Source organism: Colletes latitarsis, chromosome 10 (genome assembly GCF_051014445.1).
Source record: "Colletes latitarsis isolate SP2378_abdomen chromosome 10, iyColLati1, whole genome shotgun sequence".
In the NCBI taxonomy this organism is placed as follows: domain Eukaryota; kingdom Metazoa; phylum Arthropoda; class Insecta; order Hymenoptera; family Colletidae; genus Colletes; species Colletes latitarsis.
The window spans coordinates 11,071,900-11,097,453 of NC_135143.1; the positions used below are offsets into that span (position 1 = coordinate 11,071,900).

General features: G+C 38.7%; 1 protein-coding gene across 5 annotated transcripts in view; it reads right to left on the minus strand.

The window, feature by feature from the left end:
• Rhea (Talin_middle and talin-RS domain-containing protein rhea) overlaps positions 1–25,554 on the minus strand; it is a 54,980-nt gene that overhangs the window by 18,085 nt on the left and 11,341 nt on the right. For 3 of the 5 annotated variants that reach the window (XM_076775683.1, XM_076775679.1, XM_076775678.1), the window contains exons 2-5: positions 2,505–2,697; positions 1,608–2,009; positions 1,038–1,308; positions 100–603 (exon numbers count right to left, since the gene is read on the minus strand). In XM_076775683.1, coding sequence (XP_076631798.1) covers positions 100–603; positions 1,038–1,308; positions 1,608–2,009; positions 2,505–2,697 — 1,370 coding nt within the window. Of the gene's footprint in view, positions 1–99; positions 604–1,037; positions 1,309–1,607; positions 2,010–2,504; positions 2,698–16,331; positions 16,351–22,506; positions 22,625–25,554 lie in introns of those variants that run through there. The other 2 variants (XM_076775680.1, XM_076775682.1) reach the window with 2 other exon arrangements.

Sequence of the window (25,554 nt, forward strand, 5' to 3'; positions counted from 1 at the left end):
CGAGCTTGATCCGTTGGCATCGATAATTGCCCTAGTGCACTCTTCGTCTTCGTTTCAATTAACAAATTAGCACATAAAGCGAACATGCGACATACGTACTTTAGAGGCGATACGCTATCTTCGACCATCGTTGAGCCCTCGTCTCCCTCGATACCGAAACGATCCTTGGCCTTTTGCTTCTTCAGAATGATGTCGATATAACCGGAGATAAGTTGAAGGATCTGCTCGGCTTCGGTGGTCTGCACGCTATAATATTGATCGGAATAATCGCCAAAGTCGAGCGTGAATGTGTTTGGAGAGGCTCCCCAACGTCGGACGGTAGTCAACGGCCAGGTCTTCAAGATTTCTTTCGTCTTTTCATCGAGTCTCAAGACTGAGTCTTTCGTGACGCCCAGCAAACGGGGCACCAGTTTGTTCTTGCCCTTCATTTTTTCTTTAACCAGGAAAAACGTGACGCCATATGTGCTCAACGACCTCGCCGTTTTCGTGTATAAAACTTTAGCATCGAGCTCGGAAAGACCGACGTTCTTCTTGTGCTCAGCAAAAATTTTCTTCTCGATACCTTTCACCTTCAAGTAGGACTGCGGCAGAAATTCTTTGAGGCTGTATGGAAAATAGTATTACGCTAATTACCACGGGGTCGTTATAAAGCTCTTATTCGTTATAACCATTAGTAAAAGTATCAGTGACGAGTTGAATGTATCTCCTATGTTTTTAATTCTCGATAACTTGATAGAAACAAATAATGTAATTCAACTAAATATTCAAGATGCTTTTATAAACTACAATATCCCTACTATTAAACATAATTTATTTGTTCGCAATTTTTGAACCGAACTCTTTCAAGTGTTATTAATTAACAACAAAGATATTTAAATACAAATTAACGTTACTAACCAAAACGCGTATTCGTTTCAAATAATTTGCTTGTTTGCAATTTTTTGTAGAATCGTAATTACGTTGTTCGAAGCACAGCCATGATAAAAATATATTAGATATTAGGTTTGGTGGAAATTGTGTCTTGTCTGATAACTTACTCGAGAAAGCCTGGTTTGTGCTTGTCTTCCTTGTGGTCGCCAAATTGAATCTGACATTGTATCCCGGCGAAATTGCACGCTTTTTCCTGAGTAACTGGATGCGTACCGTCTAGAATTGCGTCTCTTGCTTGGACGTATAAAAGAGATAATTGCACCGGATCTCTGCTGTCGATATTTTGATCCGAAAAGAAGAACTTTCTGCGTAGTAGGACCGTTTCTGACTCGTCTATTCCTTGCTCCCTCAACGTCTTACTAGGGTCGATCCAATTCACTGAAGCAAAAGAACATAATATTCATTCACACGACGCAATTAAATAATCCATACTCTACGAGTAAACGAACTAATCTTTATCACTGTAATTCTACAAAATGAAAAATAATCCCCATGAACCTTCCGTAAAATCCGCTGGTCACTTTCGATAAAGTGTATTACACGACTGCGAAACATTCTTTCTCTTATGGAGTTTCGAAAGAATGGTTCGCGTCGTCTTGTTTTTACTTTCTATCAGCGAAGTTTAATAAGTTCGAATGCTTATCGCGCGGGATACCCGAACGGATCGAAATCTTTACCTTCGTCGTCAGTCTTCAGCTTCTTCCTGAGCTGATCCATTTTCGCGTCCCGCTCGCCTTTCTCCTCTTTCCTTCTTTTCAGGGTGAGAGTGCCGAAATTGCCCGGCTTTTGATTCTCGGTTTCCTCGTCGGCCAGTTCGCGCACCAGCGAGTATTCGTCATGATTCGTGATGCCTATCTTCGTGCAAATTACTACCATGAGATTGGCGACGGCTTGACTATCATCCACTAGTAACGTCTTCAGTGTTCCATCCAACATGCGCACTCTGAGAGTCCGCAGTTTACGCCGGTACTCGAGAAGATCGCCGTTCCTCAGAATGTAATAATCGAGATTCCGTCCTGGCTCGAGCCAGACTCCTTTCTTGACGTCCTCGTCAGCAAGGAATAGTCCGTAGTCCTTGGCTATCGACGAAAGTTGCAATCCATTACTATCACCGGTACAATTTCTCACAGAAATTCAAATACGCGTTTTACGTGTACAACGAGTCGCAAACTTATTGGCACACCGTTACAGAAATCAATAAATTTAACAGCGTTAATATTTTTTAGGACACAATCTTGAAAAAATAATCTTCTCTTATATTTCTCTTTTAATTTACTTCGTAATTCTGTTTTATTCGATATTTTCCTCTCGTATGAAGTGACAGTGATAGGAGACAACTCGAGAGGTAGAAGGTGCGACCAATATCGCATTTACAAAGATTAATAAAATATTACAGATATGGGCATAATAAAAAACGATCTTTGCGCGATAATACACTCGTGCGATTTTCAAACTGATAACAATTTTATATATGTAATTTTCAATATATGACATGCCCCGGGGGGAAAAATATGTAAACGTGTGTGTTCGCTAGCACGCGTCGTTGCATATTTTAGGTAAAAGTTAGAGCTTACGTTGGCCCATGTTACTCGCTTCAGCGAGTTTCTCTCTGATAATACGGCAAGCGTCGTAAACGGATGTGCTCGGGTCAAATTGCATCATCTTCGTGGCGTTTTTCTCCGGGATGGAGATACGCAGGGATAGGGTGGCCATTGCGAATGCCTGGGGTGATCTTCTGCGTGCACGAAAACCACCGGAATCACTCGACTGAAAGGCAAAAGAAAAAAAAAATACTGGTGAACGCTTCGATCTTTACGCTGGGATTGCGATGTTACTTTTCGCGTTAGAACAATTCCGGGGGATGCTTCCTCTAACTATGCGTTTAGCCCTTTTTTCACACATATTTTACATCGACAATATAACGCGATTAATTGCATTACAGGTAATGTATCCAACTTGGAAAAGATTTTAGGTAGACTCCAATATATAAAATCTACGTGTCTCGCTCACATACAGGAATTAATAAGGGGTATATTTTCGAATACGTTGTTATATTAACTTCTGTTGCATTTGTTATTGATTGTTGGAGTTAGGAATGATACGAAACGTCACTTTCAGGACACGTAGCTGACTTATGATCGTAGATCGATTCACGGTATCGCGAAGAACATAAAGGACTTTATACGGATATACTATTTCCAGTTTACTGCTGAATCATGTGCAACAAGTTGCAAGGGATTGAGCATTGTGCTCGTTCAGGGGTCACCGTTCTATCTCTGGGCGTAATTGAACGTTATCTTAAAATAACAGCCACTTCTTGCCGGGTGGTGTAAATTGCGTGCAATATGTAAACTCCCTCCAACTTTGTTTTGCGCAGTAATTTATCCGATACAATCTCGAATCAACGCCTCCTTCAATTTAGATACAAAAGGTGTTAAGGAAATATCGAGGGTGTATATTTACGCTTCCCACAAGATATAGTATTAGCGTTCAGAGCGTGTCTCTCTATATAAGAACAAACTGAAATTGTAAAATAATATTTGTTTAATGAATTTTTAAATCTCGTTTAATTAATCTCGAATTTGCTTAGAAAAATATACTGTAGTAAGTTCAATGCAATAATGACGCAATTGCAAATTTTGAATTAAATAAGTGAATAATAATCTACCATTTACAATATTTCTACCAACAAACCGAGTAACTTTTTCCATGGATATTTTTGTTGTATTGATGGAAGAAATGGAGATTTTCAAGGTGATAACGTAAGGCGTTTCACCCTGTATATTGATCTTTCGTGGTATGATGTATTTGCTATAGAATTCGCCACAGGGTACAGTGTGCGATCTAGCACGGGCGTAGAATCCACCCCGTCACGGTATCCGGCTAATAAAAATAAATTGTGACCAGCTCGGGCCTAATTAAATCGATCCCGGAAAACGAGTCTTCTCATTTACACCCCGTGGGGCAAAACACCGCCAACGCGCTTTATTTGCATCAACAAGTTACGAGTAACTCCCGAGCGTTATGTGAATAAATCACCCTGATGAATCGTCAGCTTGCAGTAGCTTTATTGATTAATCGTAAAGAAATTATTGGATCGGTGCACGAAATAGCCGTTCGAGCTATTTCACTATATTTTACAATAAAATAACTCCAATTTGCGACGCGTCGATAACTGCTGGTGCTAATTTTTTATTTCTCGTATACAAAGTGTTTTTTGAATCGTTCTGTATACGTTCTACAAATATTTTACGTGGATACAAAAAGCTGATATATTAAAAAAGTAGATTATTAAAACACGTTATTCCTCGGGAAATGTAATTTTACGAAAGGTGTTTGAGATGCAATAATTGGAGAGTTGGTTGATCGGTCGAATCCACTTCGCAAAAAGAAATTTCGCCATACGAGAATAGAAATACCGTCATAGTTATGTTAACTGGAAAGTTGATTATGAAGTTTCGTTCTTGATGGAAGGGCTCGACAAGAGGAGAAAGACATTATCCGTCGCTCCTTGCGAAGCGTGATTCTGTTAAGAAACAGAAACTAGAAAACGAGTTAAGGTATTTAATATTAACGAGAGCAGTTGTTTGGTAAGAAATCTAATTCTTGAGAAAGGTACGCGTACCGAAAATGCAGTTTGCACAATATTTAATTTGACAAACAAATACGTCTACGCGTGTATTGCTTTCTCCAAACATTTTAAAATTGGAAAATCGACAACATTCAAATTAAATTACAAGCTAATGTAATTTATTATTACACGTTTCTCTAATGCCTGATGATCGCGCAATAACTTTAAATTCTCCTTAAACCCCGAATAAAAATAGTGTACAGAATCGACTAAAATACGATGGAAGATTTGTTTCCGTCTCGCTGATTCGTTCACGGTTCTACATCGGTCCTAATCAAGTTTTCGCGAGAAAAATGTACGTCTGATTCTTAAAATATGATAGACGTCCACAGGGAATGATACACGATATACCAGGATACGCCCCGAATACGAAGAAATCGCCAATTATAGACTGTTTCGTTCGTTTATTCGACTTTTTTACACGACCCCACAGGGGGTGGAAAGGGGCGGGGGTCCGTACACATAAATTCGCTGCAAGTACACCCTACGCCAATGTGAACTTCCACCCATAGACGTTGCCAGGCAACGCCGGTCTCTGACTGTGTCAAACTCGAGCACAACTACCCCAGACCATCCCTTCTTACGAATCCAGCTTTTCTCAGTCTCTCTTCATTTTTTCCTCCCTTTCTTCCCGTCATCGCTGCTTCCTTGTTTTCTCTTTCCACTGTATTTTTACGTTTCTCCAAGTTTTTCACTCTCCCCTTTTCCTCATCGCTCCACCCTTTCATTTATTTCCACTTTCTTTTTTTCTATACATCTAATTTTTCCACCCTGCTATTCTTCCGACGCTCGCTGTTCCGGGCTCTTCCTTTTCCCATTTACAGTTTCCATTTTCACGCATCTCCCAACTTTCTAAATTCGCCGAGCATAAGTTTCTCATCCATATTCCGTGTTCGTGATTCGTTCGCGCCATTTTCAAAAAATAATAGAAGTTAATGAGGGAGGCGGAAGATCGCATGAAAACTGGAAGTAAAACGAAATATGAAGATGTTCCGAGCAATGGATAAATTGCTGAATTACACGCGTACGAATCTGCTTTGATAATCGTGGAAGTTTGTACGAAACTTTGCCCCCGGTTCATTTCAGAACTCCCGTCTGGTAATGTATGCAATGATACTATAGAACTTCTTGACTAATAATTTCGTTTAACTTTATCTTCAAACGAATTAAGTCGTCCAGCATTCATGGAAGTTGTAAACTAAGATAATCAAGAGATCGCTAAGTGTTTCTCGCCGAGGAAACTGTTCGCCGTGAATTATTTAAAAAGCTTCTCCAATGTTAATTCCAAGGAAATCCAAACACTTTTAATTTCACAATGCTGTCGCCATTTAGTAACTTATATACGTTAAATTATCATTTGATTCTTTGGTCCCAAAACTTACGCGAATTAAATATTACTAATTGCTCGAAAGCTCGAAATCTTTGATAAAAAATCCTCTCGATCCAGAGTATACACAAATCATTTTCAAAAATTATTTATCACGTAGTCCTGGGACTAATCTTCGTACAACAAATTCTTTTGAAGTAATTGTTAGGAGCAAAAAGGGAGAACTAAATTTTTTCAACATTTCCGCAAAGTAATTCTCGCGAAAGCTATAAAAACTCGATGATGTAATTAGCCTGACAAAGACATTAAAAAGCCTGAATTGTTCTCTCCTGATAACAAGTTCTTTCATAACAAGTATAAAAAACTTTGACAACTTCTTGAAGAAATTAATTTGTAAGAATAATAACATATTAACGTCAGAGTCTTTTCCAAGTACACGTGCTGAAAAAAGAAATGATAGAAAAACAGAGTAGAGGAACGTTTACTAAATAATAAAATAAATTCAACGCCACACGATATCTGGACATTGTAATATTCTCAAAAGTGGAACAGCCTCGAAATAAACGAGACGCATAATTTCACGTGCAATTAATATCGGTTGACTCGAAATAGCTCGTGACTCGAGAAAACGAACGACGCGAAATTTTAAGTCTCGCACTCTCGCAGACTTCTTCGTTCGAAATTTGTAAAGACGATTGTGCACCTTAACAACGCTCGTCGAATATATAAATAATGATCTGGACGGGTGTCGAAGTGCATCGTGACTGCATAGATGCACTCATGAAGCTGACCCAATTGCGACTAATGAGGTCATTCTTCGAAATACATTCTGTGGAAATTGGAAAGTGACGTACCGCGGTTGAGTGAAGTAACTTTGTTAAACGGCGAATCAATTCCGCAGTAAAATGACATCGAATCGGATAATAGTTTGAGAGGATTGTTTCCCCGCTTTATTTCATTTATTTCGTCCTCGCACGAACGATCTCTAAGTACGAGTTTGTTGGAAATATAGAATGTTTCGCGACGAGTGTCAAGAGTCATACACGGACCTAGTTTCAGTCATAAGTAGAGTACTGTCCGAGAAGTTGTCACCAAGTTATCCCCACCACTTCCTAGAATTGCTAGGATGTTAATTGTACCTTGCTCGATGGCAACTCGGTCCCGAGTCTGTAACTTCTCAGGCAAAATACTGTATTTATGCAACTACGACAGATGAATGTTTTAGTAATCATCACAAAGTCGTTTCTAAATGTATTCACACGCGGTACGTTTTTTAAAGCAATTCATTCGGCCTTCCGCTAGTCGTTGAAACGAGCTTGAAAACAGTAAATAACTTTTTGAAAGTGAATAGATAAATTTTTATGAAACAAAAAAATAGAAAGAAATAACACGAAAAAGATTATGACTTTGTAGACGATTAATTGAAATAAAATTTTTATAAACAAAGTGTGGAAAAATTTATGAAACGACGATATTCCGAGGTTTAAGCTTTCCGCGTATTGTGTACAGTTGCACTTTTAGTCTCCCTTACATAACCCGGAAATTCTGCCAAGCGAGCTTCAAGATTGTCAAGTAGACCGTGTGAAATGGTCACGGTTGTAGTACTCGAACGACCTTACGAATGAATATTTTAGGGACTGCGTGAAAAAATTGCTCGCTAGATGAAACGTACGGTTTCATCGTTTAAAAACTGGGTCAGCGATATTTTTATCCGTAAGTGAATAAAAAGGATGCCGTTGCACGAGAAACCGTGAAGTATTTGACAAAGGAAATGCAACAAATAGTTAAACGGGTGTTCGGCCACCCCTGGGAAAAATTATAATGGGAGATTTTAAAGGCCAAAATAGGATGAAAATCACGGCTTTGTTAAAAAGTTATTAACGATTAGAATTCCCACCGCGCTGAATTTTTTTCTCGAAAGTGCGTAAGAATTGAGGGGTATGTCTATTCGCCAAAAATGATTGCAATCGACCCCTGCAATCGAAAATAATTTTTCTAGAATGATTTGAAAATTTTTGTTTTTGCCGAAAAATTTAGGCACCTCCCTGTCGATTTTCCTTAAAAATTCGTTTTTGATTTTTAGTAATTTTGTTTGACACCCTACAGAAAAGTTGTCTAATACTTTTTGGTAGGTACCTATGACCACTACTTCAGAAAAAAGTTTCATGGAAATATATTCACTATTGTAGGAGATATTGTCGTTTGAAAATTGGACCATTTTTATGGAGTTTTTCTTATTTTTCGGGATCAAGAAGCATCTTTTCCAATATTTTTAGAATTTCTACATATTCTCTACTAAAATACGCGTTGATTGCTTTTTTAAACATTAAAATCCTTCGATCCGTTCAGAAGTTATGACATTTTAAAGATACGCATGAAATTTCAAGAAAGTATTTCTGGCCTCAAATTAGATTTTCGATAAGTAATTTTTTTCTCGAAAATGCGTAGGATTTCGGGGGTACGTGTAATGACCAAAAATGATTGCAATTGACCTCTGCAATCGAAAATAATTTTTTTAGAACGATTTGAAAAATTTTTTTTCTTCGAAAATTTCAACACCTACCCGAATTTTTTTCTCGAAACTGGGTAAGATTTCGGGGGTATGAGTATTAACCAAAAATGATTGTAATTGAACCATAAGATTTGATTTCCCAATTTATTTGAAATTTTTTTCATTTATGCTTTGCCAAATAACGTATTAGCGGGAAGTTCTGAAATTATTTAATAAGAGTACAATTGGCCAAAGAGTTTTAATTATCCATAATGTTTAAAATGTTTGCGGGATGTAAATAAATGTGATGCCTGACAGGAACTAATTGAGGGTGTACCGATTGGCGAGAGGCAACGGAGACACGATTATGCATGCTCTACAAGATTTGGTAATCAGGGGTTCGGTTCTCTTAATGGATCCTGCCATAGGTGCCCAATCACATGGACCCCCGCTGTTGATACAGTGAGCATGAAAAATAACGTTTCGCCCTCGTTTAACCCGTTGCTTGAACCCGATCGAAACGCCACGTCAAATTTTCTCGATTAAATTGGCGTACAGTAACTCACTGATTCGATAGCCGGCTGCAACTTTATTACGTTATCCTCGTTTTTTTCGAATTTGAGAAATAAAAAGTAATTTTATCATGTAAAATTATTGCGTTGACTCTTTGCAGACGATCTGCTTTCGAAAATTTCTTCATCAAACCCCTCAAATTATTTTTACAGCCTCTTTAAAATTCAAGAGTTCTATCTAAAATTTCCTTCGATATCGAATCCTGAGAATTAATTGTTTTAGGTCCCCAATGAATAATTACATAGATGACGTTGTAGTGTCTTAAGGAGGAGAAAGAAAGTTTTAGCGATCTCTCAAATCACGAAGTAAGTACGTAGTTAAATATAATGTGGATATATCTGACAGTTATGGTTTTGTTGATCCCCTGAACCAATCTGTGAATTATCGAACATGTAAGAAGATTTGTTTCGGTAAATTTCTAAGGATCGTGTCAAAAGCTGTTTCGAAATTGGGTATTTGGAGACAACAACAATGGCGGTAGTTGCGTTATCGCTAGTTGACGATACTTCACCGGCCTGTACATAAACGGAGATAATATTTAAGAGACAGAAACTTTTGGCCTCACGAAGTCACTTCCTTGTCTGTGAAGCTTGCCAGACACGACGTCCCTGTTCCCCTCACCTTTGCGCCACGCCAGTTTGCCCCTCTATGTGACAGACACAGGGCATGTGTCTGCAACTTTGCATTTTCTGTTTTTCAAACACAACCGAGTGGAGCGAACTGACAAGAAATGTACGGTGGGGACGAAAGCTCGATAACCTTGAGCAGCCCAAAATTTTTATGCCAAATATAAGACGTCCTCCTTTGCCTATCGTGCTCTCGAACCCCGAATACAGGGCAAACAACTTACAATAGCTCACCGTTGCCTTCTCCTCTCCTGTCTGACGTTCTTGTATACACTGTTGTAAATACACAATCTAAACTAAACTTTCTATTCACGAATTTTTACTTCTGACTTCATTTCCATTTCGCCCCTACGCTCGCGAAGATAACGGGATCCTTTGTAGTTGGAAATAATTCTGTGTAAGATTCGAATCGATAAAATAAAAAATAAATAGTGAAACCGAACGATACACGGTGCATTTATTTCGAAAATGGAAAAGGCTTTGCGAAAAAAGCACGGGAGGTTGTTTCGCTTTCCCACCCCCTCCCATGAAAGACCAACAAGATTGCGGAACCACTTATAGCCATTTGCTTTTGGTCGCTGCAGTACTGTTCTCTATTCTCGGCCATCTTAAAGTGTCGGAAGCAACGCAGTCAGCTTTTTTAACTCTATCGTCGTCTTATGAGCTTCGTCTTTTCTCAAACCCACCCCTGCTTACGAGACAGGGGAATCGCCCATTCCCTTGTCCTCGACACCCTTCGTCACGAACAAGCTCGACGTGTCGTAGCCCAAAATGAATTTTACAGCCGGTTGAAAGTTCGTAAATTGTTAAAAATATTCCACAAAATCTCCACAAAAGTTCTACAATAATTAGCGATTACACACGAAACAGTATTTCCTCGTACAAAATAATATATGTATTTAATACTATCAAAATATTAAAAGAAAAATGTATTACTCGAATTATACATTGCTACTGCAAAGAAATATTTAAATCAAGACTCTACTTCTTATTAAATTTTCTAGTATTATTTTTGCAAACATTAGGGTGTCCTAGAAATTTTGCTATTATTATTGAATTGTTTATAGGAATAATTAGAAAACTGTTCTATATTGATTAAAAAGTCGAGGTTTTGACGCTTTTGTGCCGTTATTAAAAATAAAATTATACTAAACTACGTTCAGGGTGTAACGTTATTGGACAAAATATAATCCGAACACATTTGCCACGATTATTTCAACAAAGTAATTGTACCGTAATTATTTGGAAATCGTTATGTTGCTGTAAAATCATAATCTTAAATCATTAAATCGTATAATTACAATGTCATTGCAATTATTGTAATTACAGTGTAATTGCAATTATTGTAATTATAGTGTAATTGCAATACAATTACGCCAACAAGTGTTTTTTCTTTTGCATTAACAAAATCACTTTGTATCGATAGTTATTTACTCGAGGATTCATTGAATTCATTTTCGTACCAGAAAATGAATAAATTTCTTTCAAGGAAACTATCGATGAAATGTCGAAACAATTTTGCTTGCCCAAATATTGATTCTGATGGCACAGTTTTTTTCGACATGGCCCGACACCCTGGTCACGAGTTCGTAAAGAATGACCCCGTCCGTAAGTACTTATCTACCCTGTTACGGGCTGTTCAAGTGACTTATTAACTTACACGCTTCCGCCCCCTACCCTCGGGAAAACCAGCGCCCCACTGTTTATCGCAGAAACTTGCGGACGTCTTTCAAATACCCGGCAAAACTTTTTTATTATCAATTCTGACAGTACGTGACAAGAAATTCGTATTGTCCTTTCATCCGAGATTGAATTTACATCGTTACGATAATTCCTATGTAACAAGGCAGGACAAGAAGTAATTATAATCAAATAATTCATGGGTGATGTTTTGAGAAATAAATTACTAGATACCTGAAGTTTAGGTTTTCTTTATATACGGTTTAACGAAGACGTTATTACTATTATTGATGAAACTTTGGTATCGTGACTGACCAAAAGCTTTCGCCAGAGGAAGAAAACAGCTGACGTGGAAGTACACTCGGACGTTACATCAGACACGATCCTCATTTTTACGACATGTCAGCTTTCCCCTGTGTTTGAGAAAGGAAGAGCGTATGTAACACGTTTGCGCGAACAAACAAAAGACTGAGAGGTAGGGTAGCCAATCGGTGTGAGGGGAATAACCCCTCTGTAGCTTTCAGAGGCCAAGTGATTTTACTTTGTCTTATTCTCGAGACGCCAAGTTAAAAAATAGCAAAAATTACAACCTTTTAAAGTAACTGTTCCAAGTTGCTGAGAATTGTTTCTATTTGCGTCGAATAATCCTCTTAGACAAGATTAGATTTGATCCTGATACAAATTTCGTCCCTCGTGTTAATTTCAATTAAAAGCAAAGAATGGTTTACGTAATAATTTCACAATATCATGTTGTTTCCAATAATTAAGCTCATAATAAAGCTGTTTGTTAATAAAGCTGCTTAAACGAAGGTTGACAAACGAAGTTATCATTTTCCTGAGCTACGCCGAAGAGCCGCATCGTATCGAATTATTTTACGAGCTAGTTAGATTTTGCAAGAAAATTAATGCGAGACAGCCTTCATTAACCATCCCGGACTTCTTGTATTTCTGTTTGCTATGCTTGATCTTCTTCGCTAAGAAGTTGAAGGATCCCGCCTTAAACTTTCTCTCGCTCTCTCGACGTTGCAGGATTTCTAACTGAACGCGATCTATCGCGATATACAAACGATATTTCTGTTCGTCGAAAGTGACTTCATTTGGAGAAGTAAAACCGTAATAAATTTCCAAACTCCTTTCTATAACTCGTATAAATAAAATGAAACACGTTGCGACCAATTAAAGCAGATTAACTAATTAAAAATTGAGAACATAAATAATAACCGGGATTGCGAAATATTAGATGACAGGAGCGTCGGCTGATTTCGTTTCTAATGCAGGCTCCTCGTGCGGAGATAATTAACTATTCCTACGAAGATACAGCGCCGGTTCACGTCCATTTTCCTCTTTCGCTTATGAAACTACGTGGAAATTCTATTACGACAGAAACTCAACCTATCGTTGCATCTTGTAACGTTCGATTCAATTCCAGCCACATTTCGCTGACGGCCGTCTGTTAAATATAATCATCGCTCGATTCGTAAACGTCACTCGCGTATTTATCGCTGTCATGCTTTAACGAAGCCCCGATTAACGATCGACGCGAACAACCGCGGACGGATGATCACTTTATAAGGCAGAAGACACTGGGAAACGGTATGATTACCTCGCGTTTTTAAATCGCTCGTCCCGACATTTAACAGATTCGATCTCGATCGAACAGTTATTCGGATCGATTTTTATTCGTTTAAAATATAATTCTAATTCCTACTTAATGTTTAACAGATTAATAGTTGTTTATGTTTTGTTCGTCGTTTGAAATAATGTCTGAAGATCGTTAATCGTTTTATTTCCTGAATGTATTGAAATCAATTTTGTGTAAAAAAAAAACAACCGTAGCGAAATAGGGTTGGTTTACATAAATTGTTGAGATTGAGATGTGAAAGTTCGAACTAACGAATAAAATTTCAGAAGAATTGAAATAAGTTTGAGATAAGCATTGCGTTACATTTAAATATTAGTTCGTATTTGAGAGAAATAAAACTAAGAAATTCGATTGTATAGCGAAGTAATTATTCTCAGTTTACATTTCAAAAGTAAGAACTATTTCCTGGTTTAAATTTCTTTACTGTAGAATGCAGAATGTCGTTACTTCTTCATGAATAGAAATTGCACGCCGTATACTAACACTACCCTACGGAAGATTCACTTATATTCAAGATGCACATTTAAACCCTTAATGTCTGAATCTGTTTATCTTAATCACGGGTTATTTCGTGTAAATGATAATAAAGAGCCTGATGTCAACGTAAGAGTATAATGCATTTCTTCGAGCATAAACAACTGTACTATTATTTTCTTCGAGTTTGTACCAGAATAAATGAAACGTAAAAAGGTACTAATGAATTGATATATTCCTGGTATTTTCATTTAATAATAGAATAGTTTGCAGCACTTTAAACGCAAACTCTGTTATTGAGATTCTCGTAAAACAGCATTAAAACAGTAATAAAATATTTCGATCGTCAAATACAATTAACTAGAAATTTCGATTCAATTCGGATATAAATTTTAAAATTGATATATAATACCAGTTAATAAAAACCTTAGGATAATATTGGCCTGAATATAATAGAACACCCGCAGTGGAAAACGTGATACAAACGCCTCACGAATCTGCGATAAACTAATCCAAGCTCTGCCAATGCTCGGAAACAACTGGCTAAATCAGCTACGTTTATTCACAATCGGAATGCACAAACGCGAAAATCTTGGTAGGTTGCTAACCAATCTCAATCAAACCCCGATAAAACACAATGCTGTATCACCTGGTATACTGTGCTGCGCCCTCATGAAGGATCCATCAGGCGGTGAGAGGTTAAACGCGTCCACGGAGCTGGCAGAATTCAACACAATTCCCGATTTACTGAAAAACCGGACGAACGTTCGATCAACGAGGAACGCATATCGACGACGGGATCCGATACAACCGATCGTTGGAAGCACGCATAACCTCGATCAGCCATATTATACGATGAAATAACAAGAAGACCGAGGAGGACGCTCCGTTTCACTGCCGATCAGAAACTGAATGCGTCGCGGTCCGAGTTAAGGCTCGAATGTAACCGAGAGAATTGTTGGGAAACCACCCCTCGTAGCATGGAGGGTGGTAGGGTAAGGGAGAACCAAAGAGCGAGCAGGAGCGTCGGGGAAGGGGAAACGAGACGACGGAGGGGTTCTGGTAAATTCACATCGATGTTCGGAGCTTCTGCGCACTACTGCCCCAGTAACACACCCCCGTAAAACCCGGTGTGGAAAATTCGAACGGCGTGCGAGCTAGAATAAATTTTCTGTTTTCACTGGGAAATTCTCAGAATCCCCATTGTGCAGTTTTACCCCTCGGGACGACACTTTTGTGGGACTTTCAGCGTAAACGATTTTTCTAAACTTTGGGTACAACTCTCGCCCCCTTTTCGGTCATTTTAATTGCCGAAAATAAAGTTTCACACGTTTGATATGTAATTTTTTAGACAAAGTATATTTCACCGAGTCGATGCTTCGGTTAGGAAATTTAAACTATTCGCAGTTTGAGCTTTGTAATTTGAGCTTTCTGGACAATTTTTTTCCGTATAAAATATTTTACGCGGCGTTCGAACAGCGCGCAAGTGTGAAGCGTGAGAACTAGTGTTGGAGTTTCGATTCTTACGGCAAAATTTGTCGATTTTCTATGAAGAGGCAATGTTTATCGCCTTTTGGTTTTTATATTGGAGAAAATTTCAATTTGGTAGATTTTTAGCGTAACTTGTGTTTTGCTTTTAAGGTATACGACGTTTAAGAATAATTTAAGGAACTTTTTTACATTGTTTACTTTACTTTGCGGATTCTTCATCTGTGAGAAAAAAAATAACAGAACTTTCGTTCAAAACAATTTTTCTTTAAAGCTGTACTCAAAGCATAAAGCATGCTTCATTTTTCTTAGATATAAAGAAACTATAAATTTACAATTCTATCCGAAGATACATTTGAACGAACGCTATAATTAGTAGCATGATCCCGTTAATCTAAAAATAAATAAAAAACTATCTTGTTAGAGCCTGTAATGGCTATTTTTCATAATAACCAATTTAAAACAATCGCCGTAGGAGATAACTGTACCATAATCCCTGAATTCCGACTAATTATACTTTGGACTCCCTTCTCTAAGAGATATACAATATGGGACATAATTATAATTTGCAGAGCCGCTAATTGGGTATAGAACCATGGGGTTCGGTTGACAGAACGACTAAAACCTACTATTCCGATTTATCTGGAAGGGCGATTAAATTGCGGTTAAAAAAGATACACGGAAATCCCTCTATTGTGACCATTACCACCCTCTCTCCACCTAGCTGTTCGACAATTCCGAAGAAGGGAGCGAAGGAAAATTGACCCTCACATTATACTATCTGATTTCCAGAGCTTAGAGATCTGCTGTCACAATTCACCCTTGATAATTGAGTTTCTTATCTGGATTGTTTCACAGTAATCAATTCCACGGTCCGAAAATAATCTCGTTTGTCTGTTTGTTTGGTGTATTTATTTTCAATGTCGGTGCACGATCGAAATTTGATGAAATTTTATCGATCGTCTAAACCAGAAACGCAAGGGTTGTTTCGTGACGCTCAAAATGTCAGATTTTATTTTCCCCAAATTTAAAACAATGAAACTGACAGAAGCCTCTAGTTTAATATGTAAATGGAACAGTGTACTCGGCTCGACACATTTCCTTTATTCGAGAAGAAAAATACTGCATAGTTCATTTCTTCGTCGTTCAAGATATGTTGTGAACGTGGAGAAAAAATGGGTACAATACTATGGTAGAAAAATCGAGGTAATTTAAGAATACTGTGGGCACACATTTATCACTTTTAAAATAAAACGTAACTAATTTATACAGAAAACTCGAGTGATTTCGTAATCGATGAATATTTCACTCGCGAACGAAATATAACTGAAATTTCAAGAGCTGTGGATTATTATTAAGTACAGTTTCAATAAATCAGCGTGTAAAAACAATGATACAGCTATACAGTTATACCGAGAATTGTATTACTAAGTTTAGACACGTGCACGACTCAAACGATTCTTACTCACCAAGCCAAACGCATTTTGCACTCGTTCGCCTTCGATTCTCTCTGGATCAGGAAATCTTAGTCTTTTCTTCTCGGATGGTTAAACGAAACAGCACAATGCTGTTCGAAACTCCCAAAATACTTTGGATTCTGTCTTCTTCTGGGACGGTTTTCGGAGCGCGTTAAACACTTGTTTCAATTTCGAAGCAAGGAAAAGGTAGGGAGGTTTAGCGAAAAATCTGAAAGGCACAGAGGGACGGACGAGGTTTTCGTCGAATTTTGTTGAAAATTAAAAGGAAAACGGGGTAAGTTTTAACGACACTTATATATTCGAATTAAGGCAACGTGCACGAGGCCAATTCGTGAAGTAAGCTCGAAAGGTAAAGCGAATTTCGAGGATTGACATTTATTTATTTATTTACTTCGTCTTAGAATTGTTTAATTCCGAATTGAAAAGATCACAGTTTCGTTAAGGCTCTAACCGACAGTTTACGGACCACGAGGGAGCCGTAGAGAGTCGCGAAAGGTGAGAGAAAGCGTTGCTTATTGTCACGAGTTCAAATTTGGACGGCAATTTAAGGCACAAGAGATGTTTTTCGGACGCGACAGCCCTGCATTGTGTACCAATTACCAACTAAAAACAACACGAAAATGAGAAAGTTTCCTTGAAACGAACGAACCGACAAACTTTATTAATGAAAGTAACGTTTCTCCGTAGTCGCGGGAAAGGAACAGACCTTTGAAAAACATTTGAAAATACCGTGTACACGAGTAACAAATAATAATTTCGAATCGTAAGAAGATGAACCAAATTTCTAACAAGAATCGAAGACTGTCGAGAAGAAAGAAAACTAAAAATAAGAGAAAACTTATTACCTGAAACTGACAGCAAGACCGAAGAAAAACCAACCAGGACAGAATGTTCCAGCAGCTGACGTGCCGAAAGAAAGGGATGATCGAAAAAGAACCGCAGGAACTCAACCAACGTGCAACAACTATGGAAACCGAGAACGTTTCACCCCCGGTCGAAGAATTTGGAGAACAAACTGTCGACGCTCGACAAAAAGGAAACAAACTGAATGGACTCGTGAACTTGTGACTTATAATTCGGATTCACAGGATTGCCTTCTACCGAGGGTAAATCGGTCTCAGAAAGAAATGATACGCGAAAACGCGCAGCTGAGTTGAACATAGGATGAAGATCGAAAACGGACTTGGTACTGGTGATGCTGATGTGTCGAGGGGACGATGCAAGGACGAGGACTAGGACGAGAACAAGGATGTTACCCCGACGGCTGTCGCCAAAGAAGTGATAGGACTGCGATGTTGCGCGCGGTACCTAAACCAAAGACACCACCGGAGGATGCACATGCGCTGATACACCCCTGTGAACCCGCCACAGGGATTGGTCAAAGCTAATGGTGGTAGTTGTCCTTCTACCCCCACTGTGGCGACTCGCATCTTGCAACCCCTCTCGAGTATCATGGCACACGCACACGCACGCACACACATGCCAGAATAATTCATCTGTTGAAATTTGAGTTAATGGCAGTTGTCTTTTGCCGCTATATTCTTCCTTTTGTTAGAAAAAAATTAGTCAGTTTCGATCATGGCTGCAAAAAATTCATTACGAATTAATAATTTGATAGGTGATAGGAGAAAACTTCGTCTCGGGGTACCAATTTCTTTTTTTTCAAGTTTTTTAATAAGAAATACAGCAATTTTGAGTCTAGGAATCCAATGGGAATTTCCCAAACCATTTTTACGCAAAATCCAAAAAAGAAGCCTACGCGTGCACAAGAACACTAATTTTACAAAAATTTGAATGAAAGCGTAATGGCTAAATTGTGATTGCAAAATTATTCAGTGATCGCGTTATGTTCTACAAAAAATTTATTAAGTTTCGTGCCAAATGAATCCTAATAAAAAATGAAAATAAAACGTTTCTCGAATCCAGTATAACTAAAGAAAAGAAAAAATTGCATGTTACGCATTATAGGGAAATAGAAACAACAGAGATTATACAACTTTTCGTTCGGTGTACCCATCCATCCAATTAATCTCTCGTCTATCACGAGCCGGCTTTGAGCGTGGATCGACAGGAAATTTTCATAACAATTTCCGTAATTTTCTTGGGGTCGAATTTAAACAAGCAGGCGCACAAAAGGTCCGACGAAAATGGAGCCCTATCAGACGAGGGGGCGCAAAGGGATGGTAATGCGAGTCTGCGGGAGGGAGATCGCCTGCCGAGGGTGGGAGAGTGTCACTCAGGAGCACGACGTGTAAGAGAATGGTCACCATCCCGGGGGGTGAATTGAGATGTACAGGCAATTTATGCAGCGGCACTTTCGTTCGGAAGTCAGGGAGCTGACCATGAATGCTTGCAAAACAGCACGGTGATGATAACACCTTGCTTCCTGCACAGGAAACGACGCGATCCTTGCCGAAAATCTATTTATATTTCTTTGCCAATTTATCTTCAATTTCTCAATTACCTTACAAATTGCACGATTCCGTCGTATACTTAGGTTTGTTCAAGCAACTGCTGCAATTACCCTCACCGACACTTGTTAACAAATATTGTAAGAAGTATTAATTACTGAAATTATATAATATTAAGTTCCTGAAGTTAATATACAGAATGTCCCAGGATCGACGATACAACCGAAAAGGGGGCGTATTTGATAAAACCAAACCGAAAATGAAGGGTTCGTTTGTGAAAAAATTAATTATGAAAATTCGTAGTGTATGCTGTTTGATAAAATGTTATTCTTCATTTTCGATCTATCAATAGAGATTATTACCATTGTCCGCTACTGTCAAATCCATACCCCTTTAGTCTCGAATATTTTTAGACCGTGACGTAAACGATTTCAAAGATATTATTGTTTCATTTAATGGAAACATAAAATTAGTTCTACATCGATTCGACAAATTTTCTCTCATTTATTAAGTGGTTTAGACGAAAGCCAGTGAAGTGTCATGGTACAAGGGATGATTCACCCTTCCAGGACAAAAATGAATTAGTTCCGGAGAACAGAGAAGATTGAAGAGTGAACCGGTGTAATATTCTCTTTGAATGGAGTAAACTCTATTCCATCTCTTTCTTGTAAGAAAATACTGAATCGTCATTATATTCTCAGCGGCAAGAAAGCTATTACGGAAATGTTATTTGTAAATAAAATATAAAATAAAGCTTATTTCTATTCTGATTTGTGAGAAAATTCTAAAGATCGCTCAAATTAGAAGATAAAGGTTGAAAATGACACTCTTGATTTTATTTACGGTCTAATTATTAACGCGGAGAAGACGGTCTGGTTACAAGCTGAAAATGTATAGTTATATAGAACACAAGATATAAATAAACGTGATGTTTACGGAGTCACGTTTAACGCGTGTAAACTTCTGTACGATGAGTGTTGATAAGATTATGAAATAAGTATGCAAACAAAACACCATCTCCAAATCTTCGTTTCAAATATAATACTGCAATCATAATAATTGGTCCAATGGAACAGTTTTCGAAAATATATAAAATTTCTTATCCCTTTACATTTCCTTCCAGATCTATTGTTTGGACTCACCGATAAGGCGGCTATGCGTAACAAATCCTGCCTCAAACGCGATATTGACTGTTTCCTGACTGTGGGAATAGTTTACTCATTGCCAGAAACTGTTCTATGAAATCAATTTTCGCGATCAATTTCCAGGTAGTATCGGTTTGAATAAATCAGGACTTCATCTTGACTTATTAATTATTCTTCGTAACGAACATCCGACTTCCAATTTCTGTTATTGTAGTACTATTCAACGAACTATCGTATCGTATATGCAACGGAAAACAACCGATGTAAAATCCTCATTAAAGCTGAAAAAAAATAAAAGATACAGAAACATGAGAAATGGCTATCGAAACGTTTTTGAAAAAGCCACGTGGCGAATCGAGACAATTGCAAAACACGACAAGGGTGGATATGGTTTATTCTGTTACACGGGGAAGCATGGGGGATAAGAGGCAGGGAAAAAGAACATACTGGGTGGTTTCCTTCGGGGACAAGGCTAAGAACCCTGCTGCGAGTGTCCCTTTTCCTCGGTTTTTGTTCACTCCTTCCGTCCCTCTTATTTTCTCGATTGGACTGTCCCTCTCGGAGCCATCAAGCCTTATCGTGGTAGCGTCAATCACTCTCTTCGTATACGGTCAAACTTATCGTTCGATTAATCGCACTGACAATGCGCCTGTCGATCCAAGTTACCGCCGCCCCAAATCCATATGGCCGACTCTCGATGCAAAATTTTGTTCCACGCATCTTTCTCAAGTATAAATCGCGCGCGCAAAAATGACAAAATTTATGAAATTACTCGCAACTCGACGAAGTAACCGAAAATTCGACGGATATCAAACGACACATATTTAGAATTTCTTTGCGTCTGTGTGTTTGTTCGTTTCGAATCAACTCAAAAATTTATTGAACTAACTTTACTTAACGGAAGCATGTAAACAATTATAAATAAAACTTGCGTTGTAAAGTAGACCAAGAAACAAAGTAACTAAAAATTAGTAAACACGTAGAGAAACCGATGAACAATGAATTATATTGAAATACGAATCGCTCTACATTGTTGAAAAAGAATATATTTGAAGCGAGTGTCGTCGTATATGCATACCGTCGAAAATATGCAGGAATTTCTCTATTTTCAAATTCTCTGGTGAAAGAGGTCGGCGAGAGTTTGACAAGCGGAAAAGCGTAAAAAAGAAAGGCGAGGCGGTGACAAGGTCTCAGGGTCACGTAAACTCAGCATCCTAACTTCCGCCTCGTTGTCAGCAAAACCGGAAGCGTCGTAAGGATCAGACATGGCGCGGTACTTGTTTGTTGGTAAACGACTTCGTACAACAGCTCGTATAGTCGGCGCCAAAATGTCTGAGCTATTGCTATTGGCTGCACGTTTAACCCCGTCGAAATTCGCGAATTGTGGGCGGTGTCCTCGCTCACGATAAATCAATGTGTTTGCGGTTGTCAAAATTACGAAACACGGTGAAACTCAAATTTTTTCTCCGTTTGTTATCTAATATTCTCGATAATTCGATGATTTTCCAATAATTATCGATACTCCAAAATTGAAACATTTCAATGGATTATTTCTTTTTAAGACAGCACAAACAACTAATTTTTACCCCAAGCATATGCCAAGAAATGTTATAAAAGAAAAATGAGACTCTTGTCCTAAGTACTGCTACAATCATCAATTATCTAACAATTTCAGTTTAACGGCTATACGTGTATGACTCACGATCGAATATTAAAGGAAGCTGTAAGTCCACTATAGTAATGACGGACCATACACGAGTATAGCGCTCGTTGGGGGCGACACACGATCGAAACGAATGCAACTGCAATGAAAGCTGCAGGTTGACAGATGCGTAGATTGCACCAGCCACAAACCGGAGAATAAAGATAATTTAACGAGATACGGAGTGAATCAGTCGATAGAGATCTTCGACTTTTGTCGTCGTTCGCGATGGGTCATTGGAGGAAGATTTACTTGATTTATAGAAAGCGCCATGTGGAAAATTTAGATACGTTGGTCTACGATGCTGTTATACTCGATTATAGAATTGTGGTAGTTCATCTACGATATTCGAACGAACCTTCGCCTGGAAATTTTCAACAAGATAAATATTTTTCTGTAATGTAACGTTATTTGTTGTTTAACTAAAATTACGTGCAACGCTAGTACATGCTCGGACAGAGTTATCGAGTATCCCCATCTACCGAAATCGACCATAAACGGGGGCTGGATGAAGGTGCATCGTCCCCGTCCCTCGCTCATCACGAGATGCCTATTCAAATTTAACGGCCTATATTTGTCGCAATTAAGTATCGCGTTTTCGGGCTTATGAACCAGAAGTATTCCATATAGCGCGATGGAAGCGTACGGGGGGCCGGGTGTCTCGCGGACTAAGGATAAATTTGTAGACTGGGCTCGGGACAAGTTCCGGAGGGGTAAGTTTATGGCACCGCGGGGTTAGTAGATACTTTCACGATTCGTCTGACTCATAGAAAAGGAGAGAAAAAGAAATAAAACGAGCGCGAGAAGAGGTGCAGAAGGGTGCAGTTTTACGAGGATCCTGACGAAAGACCGAGTCCTGAATGCGATTTGCAAATCGGAAGCGGGACACTCGAACGACTCGTACTTACAGCTTCGTCGTTTCTTTCTTATGCCGCAGTCCTTCGTATCCCTCGTGTGTGCGCGTGTGTGCGTGATAGGAATTGCAGCTCGTTCGTTCTCAGCTCGTTCCTCAGGCCTTTCTAGAAACTGACGAAGGTAAATCGAATTATGCGTTGCTTTCAGACACGTTTACTTATATACGAGCATCACTCTCATTGTGGGGACAATCTCTATAAAAAATAGCTATATTTCTGAAAAATTAAAATAATATAATACAAGTTTTACAACCATACCGCAAACATTAAAATTATTCTTTTATTTAAAAGTTAAGTTTACAAACTTTGTTGTATATAAATTTTCAAAAGACAGCACGCTGATAATAGAATATTACTAAAGAAAGCAATTGTATACCGAAATTTGAAATTCGATGATTATTTGCCGCCAGAGAGATTTACCCTTTGGATACCCGTTGTGGAAGAATGCAGTGCAATACGCCGCGAAGCCACACAGAGAAAGTGGCTCTATTCTGTCGTGGAAACGATCAGGGAGGCCTAAAGTAACGATCCAAGCGAAGGATCTGAGAATAAAAGTGACGCTTAAGAGAGGTAGACGGCAAATATGAATACTACTCGAGAAACTTCATTATCCGTGAACACCGTAAAGCGTAGATTAGCAGCTGCTGGGATTGCATGGTCGAGTCGCAGCATGGAAACAACTCGCGAGGACACGGAATAAAAAGAAGCGAATTAGACTTTAGAAATATGGAAAAATGTTTTATGGAGTGACGAGTCGATGTTACAGTTCTTTGGTACAAATAGACTAGACGCGACAATGAACAAACGCCGCAACAATGATCGTACTTAAAATTAAGCACGGCGGGAATTCCATCCTCGTTTCGAATCTTCCTAGGAGAAGGTAGAAAATATTGTAAATATTGAGTAATTATTTAATAAAAAACAAAAAGAAAAATTAATCATCCGATTTATCCTGTTTAGAGTATTTTAGAATGTATGCATAACGCTATAAAATTGCAGATAAAACGAATTTTATGGTAACACCATTTGTCGTTTTAATATTTTTCCAAGCATCAATGATGGTAGAAATTCGATGAATTTGAAATAATAGAGACAGACATCGAGCGTTCCGTAAGGTTAAAAGGAAAAGAAAGTCGGTGTCCGTCGGCCTACGTATCAAAATAAATTCCATTACTCATTTCGAGTAATCGATCCATCGCGCGCGATTCGTTAGATTTGAAATTCAAAGCTGCCGCGCGACGTGCAACGCGTGAAAAAATGCGGCCAGAATTAGAATAACAGATGCAGAGGCATTAAATTATTCTCGACCGGAGCAAAGGGAACGGAAAACCATATTTATAAGAATACGAGCATTGCAATGGGCGGGCATTAGAGTAAACGAAATTCGTTTCCGGTGTGCATCGATAGTTTTCGAGCGCGACGTTGTGGCACGTGACAGAGAGAAGAATGAAAGGAACAAAAAGTATCAAACCCGAGAGTTTGCGGATCGGCTGAAATGTCAGAAGGCCAGAAAACTCCATTTTCGCGAGGGGATGGACAACAGGCGAGACGGCGCCACCGAGATTTTCGCAAAATTTAGAATGTCCGAGCAAATACAGATTACAAATACAGAAAACATGATTAGAAAATTGAAATAGAAAAAAATTAAGAGGCGTTTTAACCACGGTAAAAATTAAGGAAATAATAATAACGAAATAGTATATATTATTTTTAATAGTATTCGTAAGAATTAATAATCTTTTCTACTTAATTATTAATAGTATCTATTTTTCGTTTTACTCCGAGCCCGTTGAAACAGAAAACAAGAACATCTATAACCAGCAGAAATAAGAAAATCAAGCTTTGGTAGGATAATCACGGCGCGAATACCGCTGCGAAACTCATCTAGATTGCAACGAAAGCAAAGGGTAGCGAACGAAATAATAACAAGTTATGTAACGGTATGTAAAGCTCGAGAAGAGCAACGTAAACGCGTTACAAATAATAATTGAAAGTAATTTTAGAAGCTAGGTCAGAAAATCACGGAACCTAGAGAACACGGAGACCGAGGAAAAAGGTAACTAAATTTTTGAAAAATACTGTACAAAAGGGAAGGATGTTATCAGGAAAGCGGAGGAGGCCAAGAGCAACAAGAAGGCCACGTAAAAGTAAATTAAAGAAAAAGCAGGTAAAAGGTAAAAAAAAAAAAAGGAGAGGAGGACAGGCCGCGGGCGAAAAGGATAAATAAAAAGCAAAGGGATAAAATAGAGACGAAAGTAGAAAAGAGTTTAAAGAAAGCACGGGAAATAGACAAAGAGGGAAGACGAGAGAATGGCGAGGAGAAGGGAAGAGAAGAGCTCAAGAGAGTCGAGAGGGGTGGGTGCTGGCGGCGTTATGACGGGCGCCGGGGGTGGCGCCGCGACGCTTTGGCGCCTCCAACGCCGAGACGCTCCAGTGATGTTGGCTCCATATACCTACACATCTATACCCGTCCGTCGTTCTCCCTCTTCCATGATATTCACGTACACGTAACTACGCGGTCGCAATGACAGTTCGAGATTCTATTCCCTCACGTGTACGCGTGCATTTCCTTGTCCTTTCGTCCCCCACCCACTCCCGTTTCCCTTTCTGCATTCACGGACCCGTTATAGGATTAAGAAAACGCCGAAAGAAAACCGAAATTCATGCTCGATCTCGAGCCGGAAAGGTCAGCTCGTCGCCAAGGTGTGTCTTTGGTTCTAGGGTGTGGCCACATTCCGAATCCTTTTATTCATTGAACGTACTTTTTTGCTAAAATTCATCGTTTCGTAGCCAGTGCAAGGTTACGATAATGGGATCCGACGAACCGAACGAATTTTCCCAACAACGAGACGAACCAGGAAGTTCCTCGAAGGTTCTAGAACGTGGTGTGCTGCGCGCGAGGGAGCTGGCATTTTAATTCGAACTGATCGCGCGGAAGAAGTCTTTGTATACGGTAAACGGTGGTTAATTAATTCAAAGCCAACTAGATTTAGAGTAAATATACTATGTTAATTTTTTAAACTTGCAGAACAAATGTGCCTC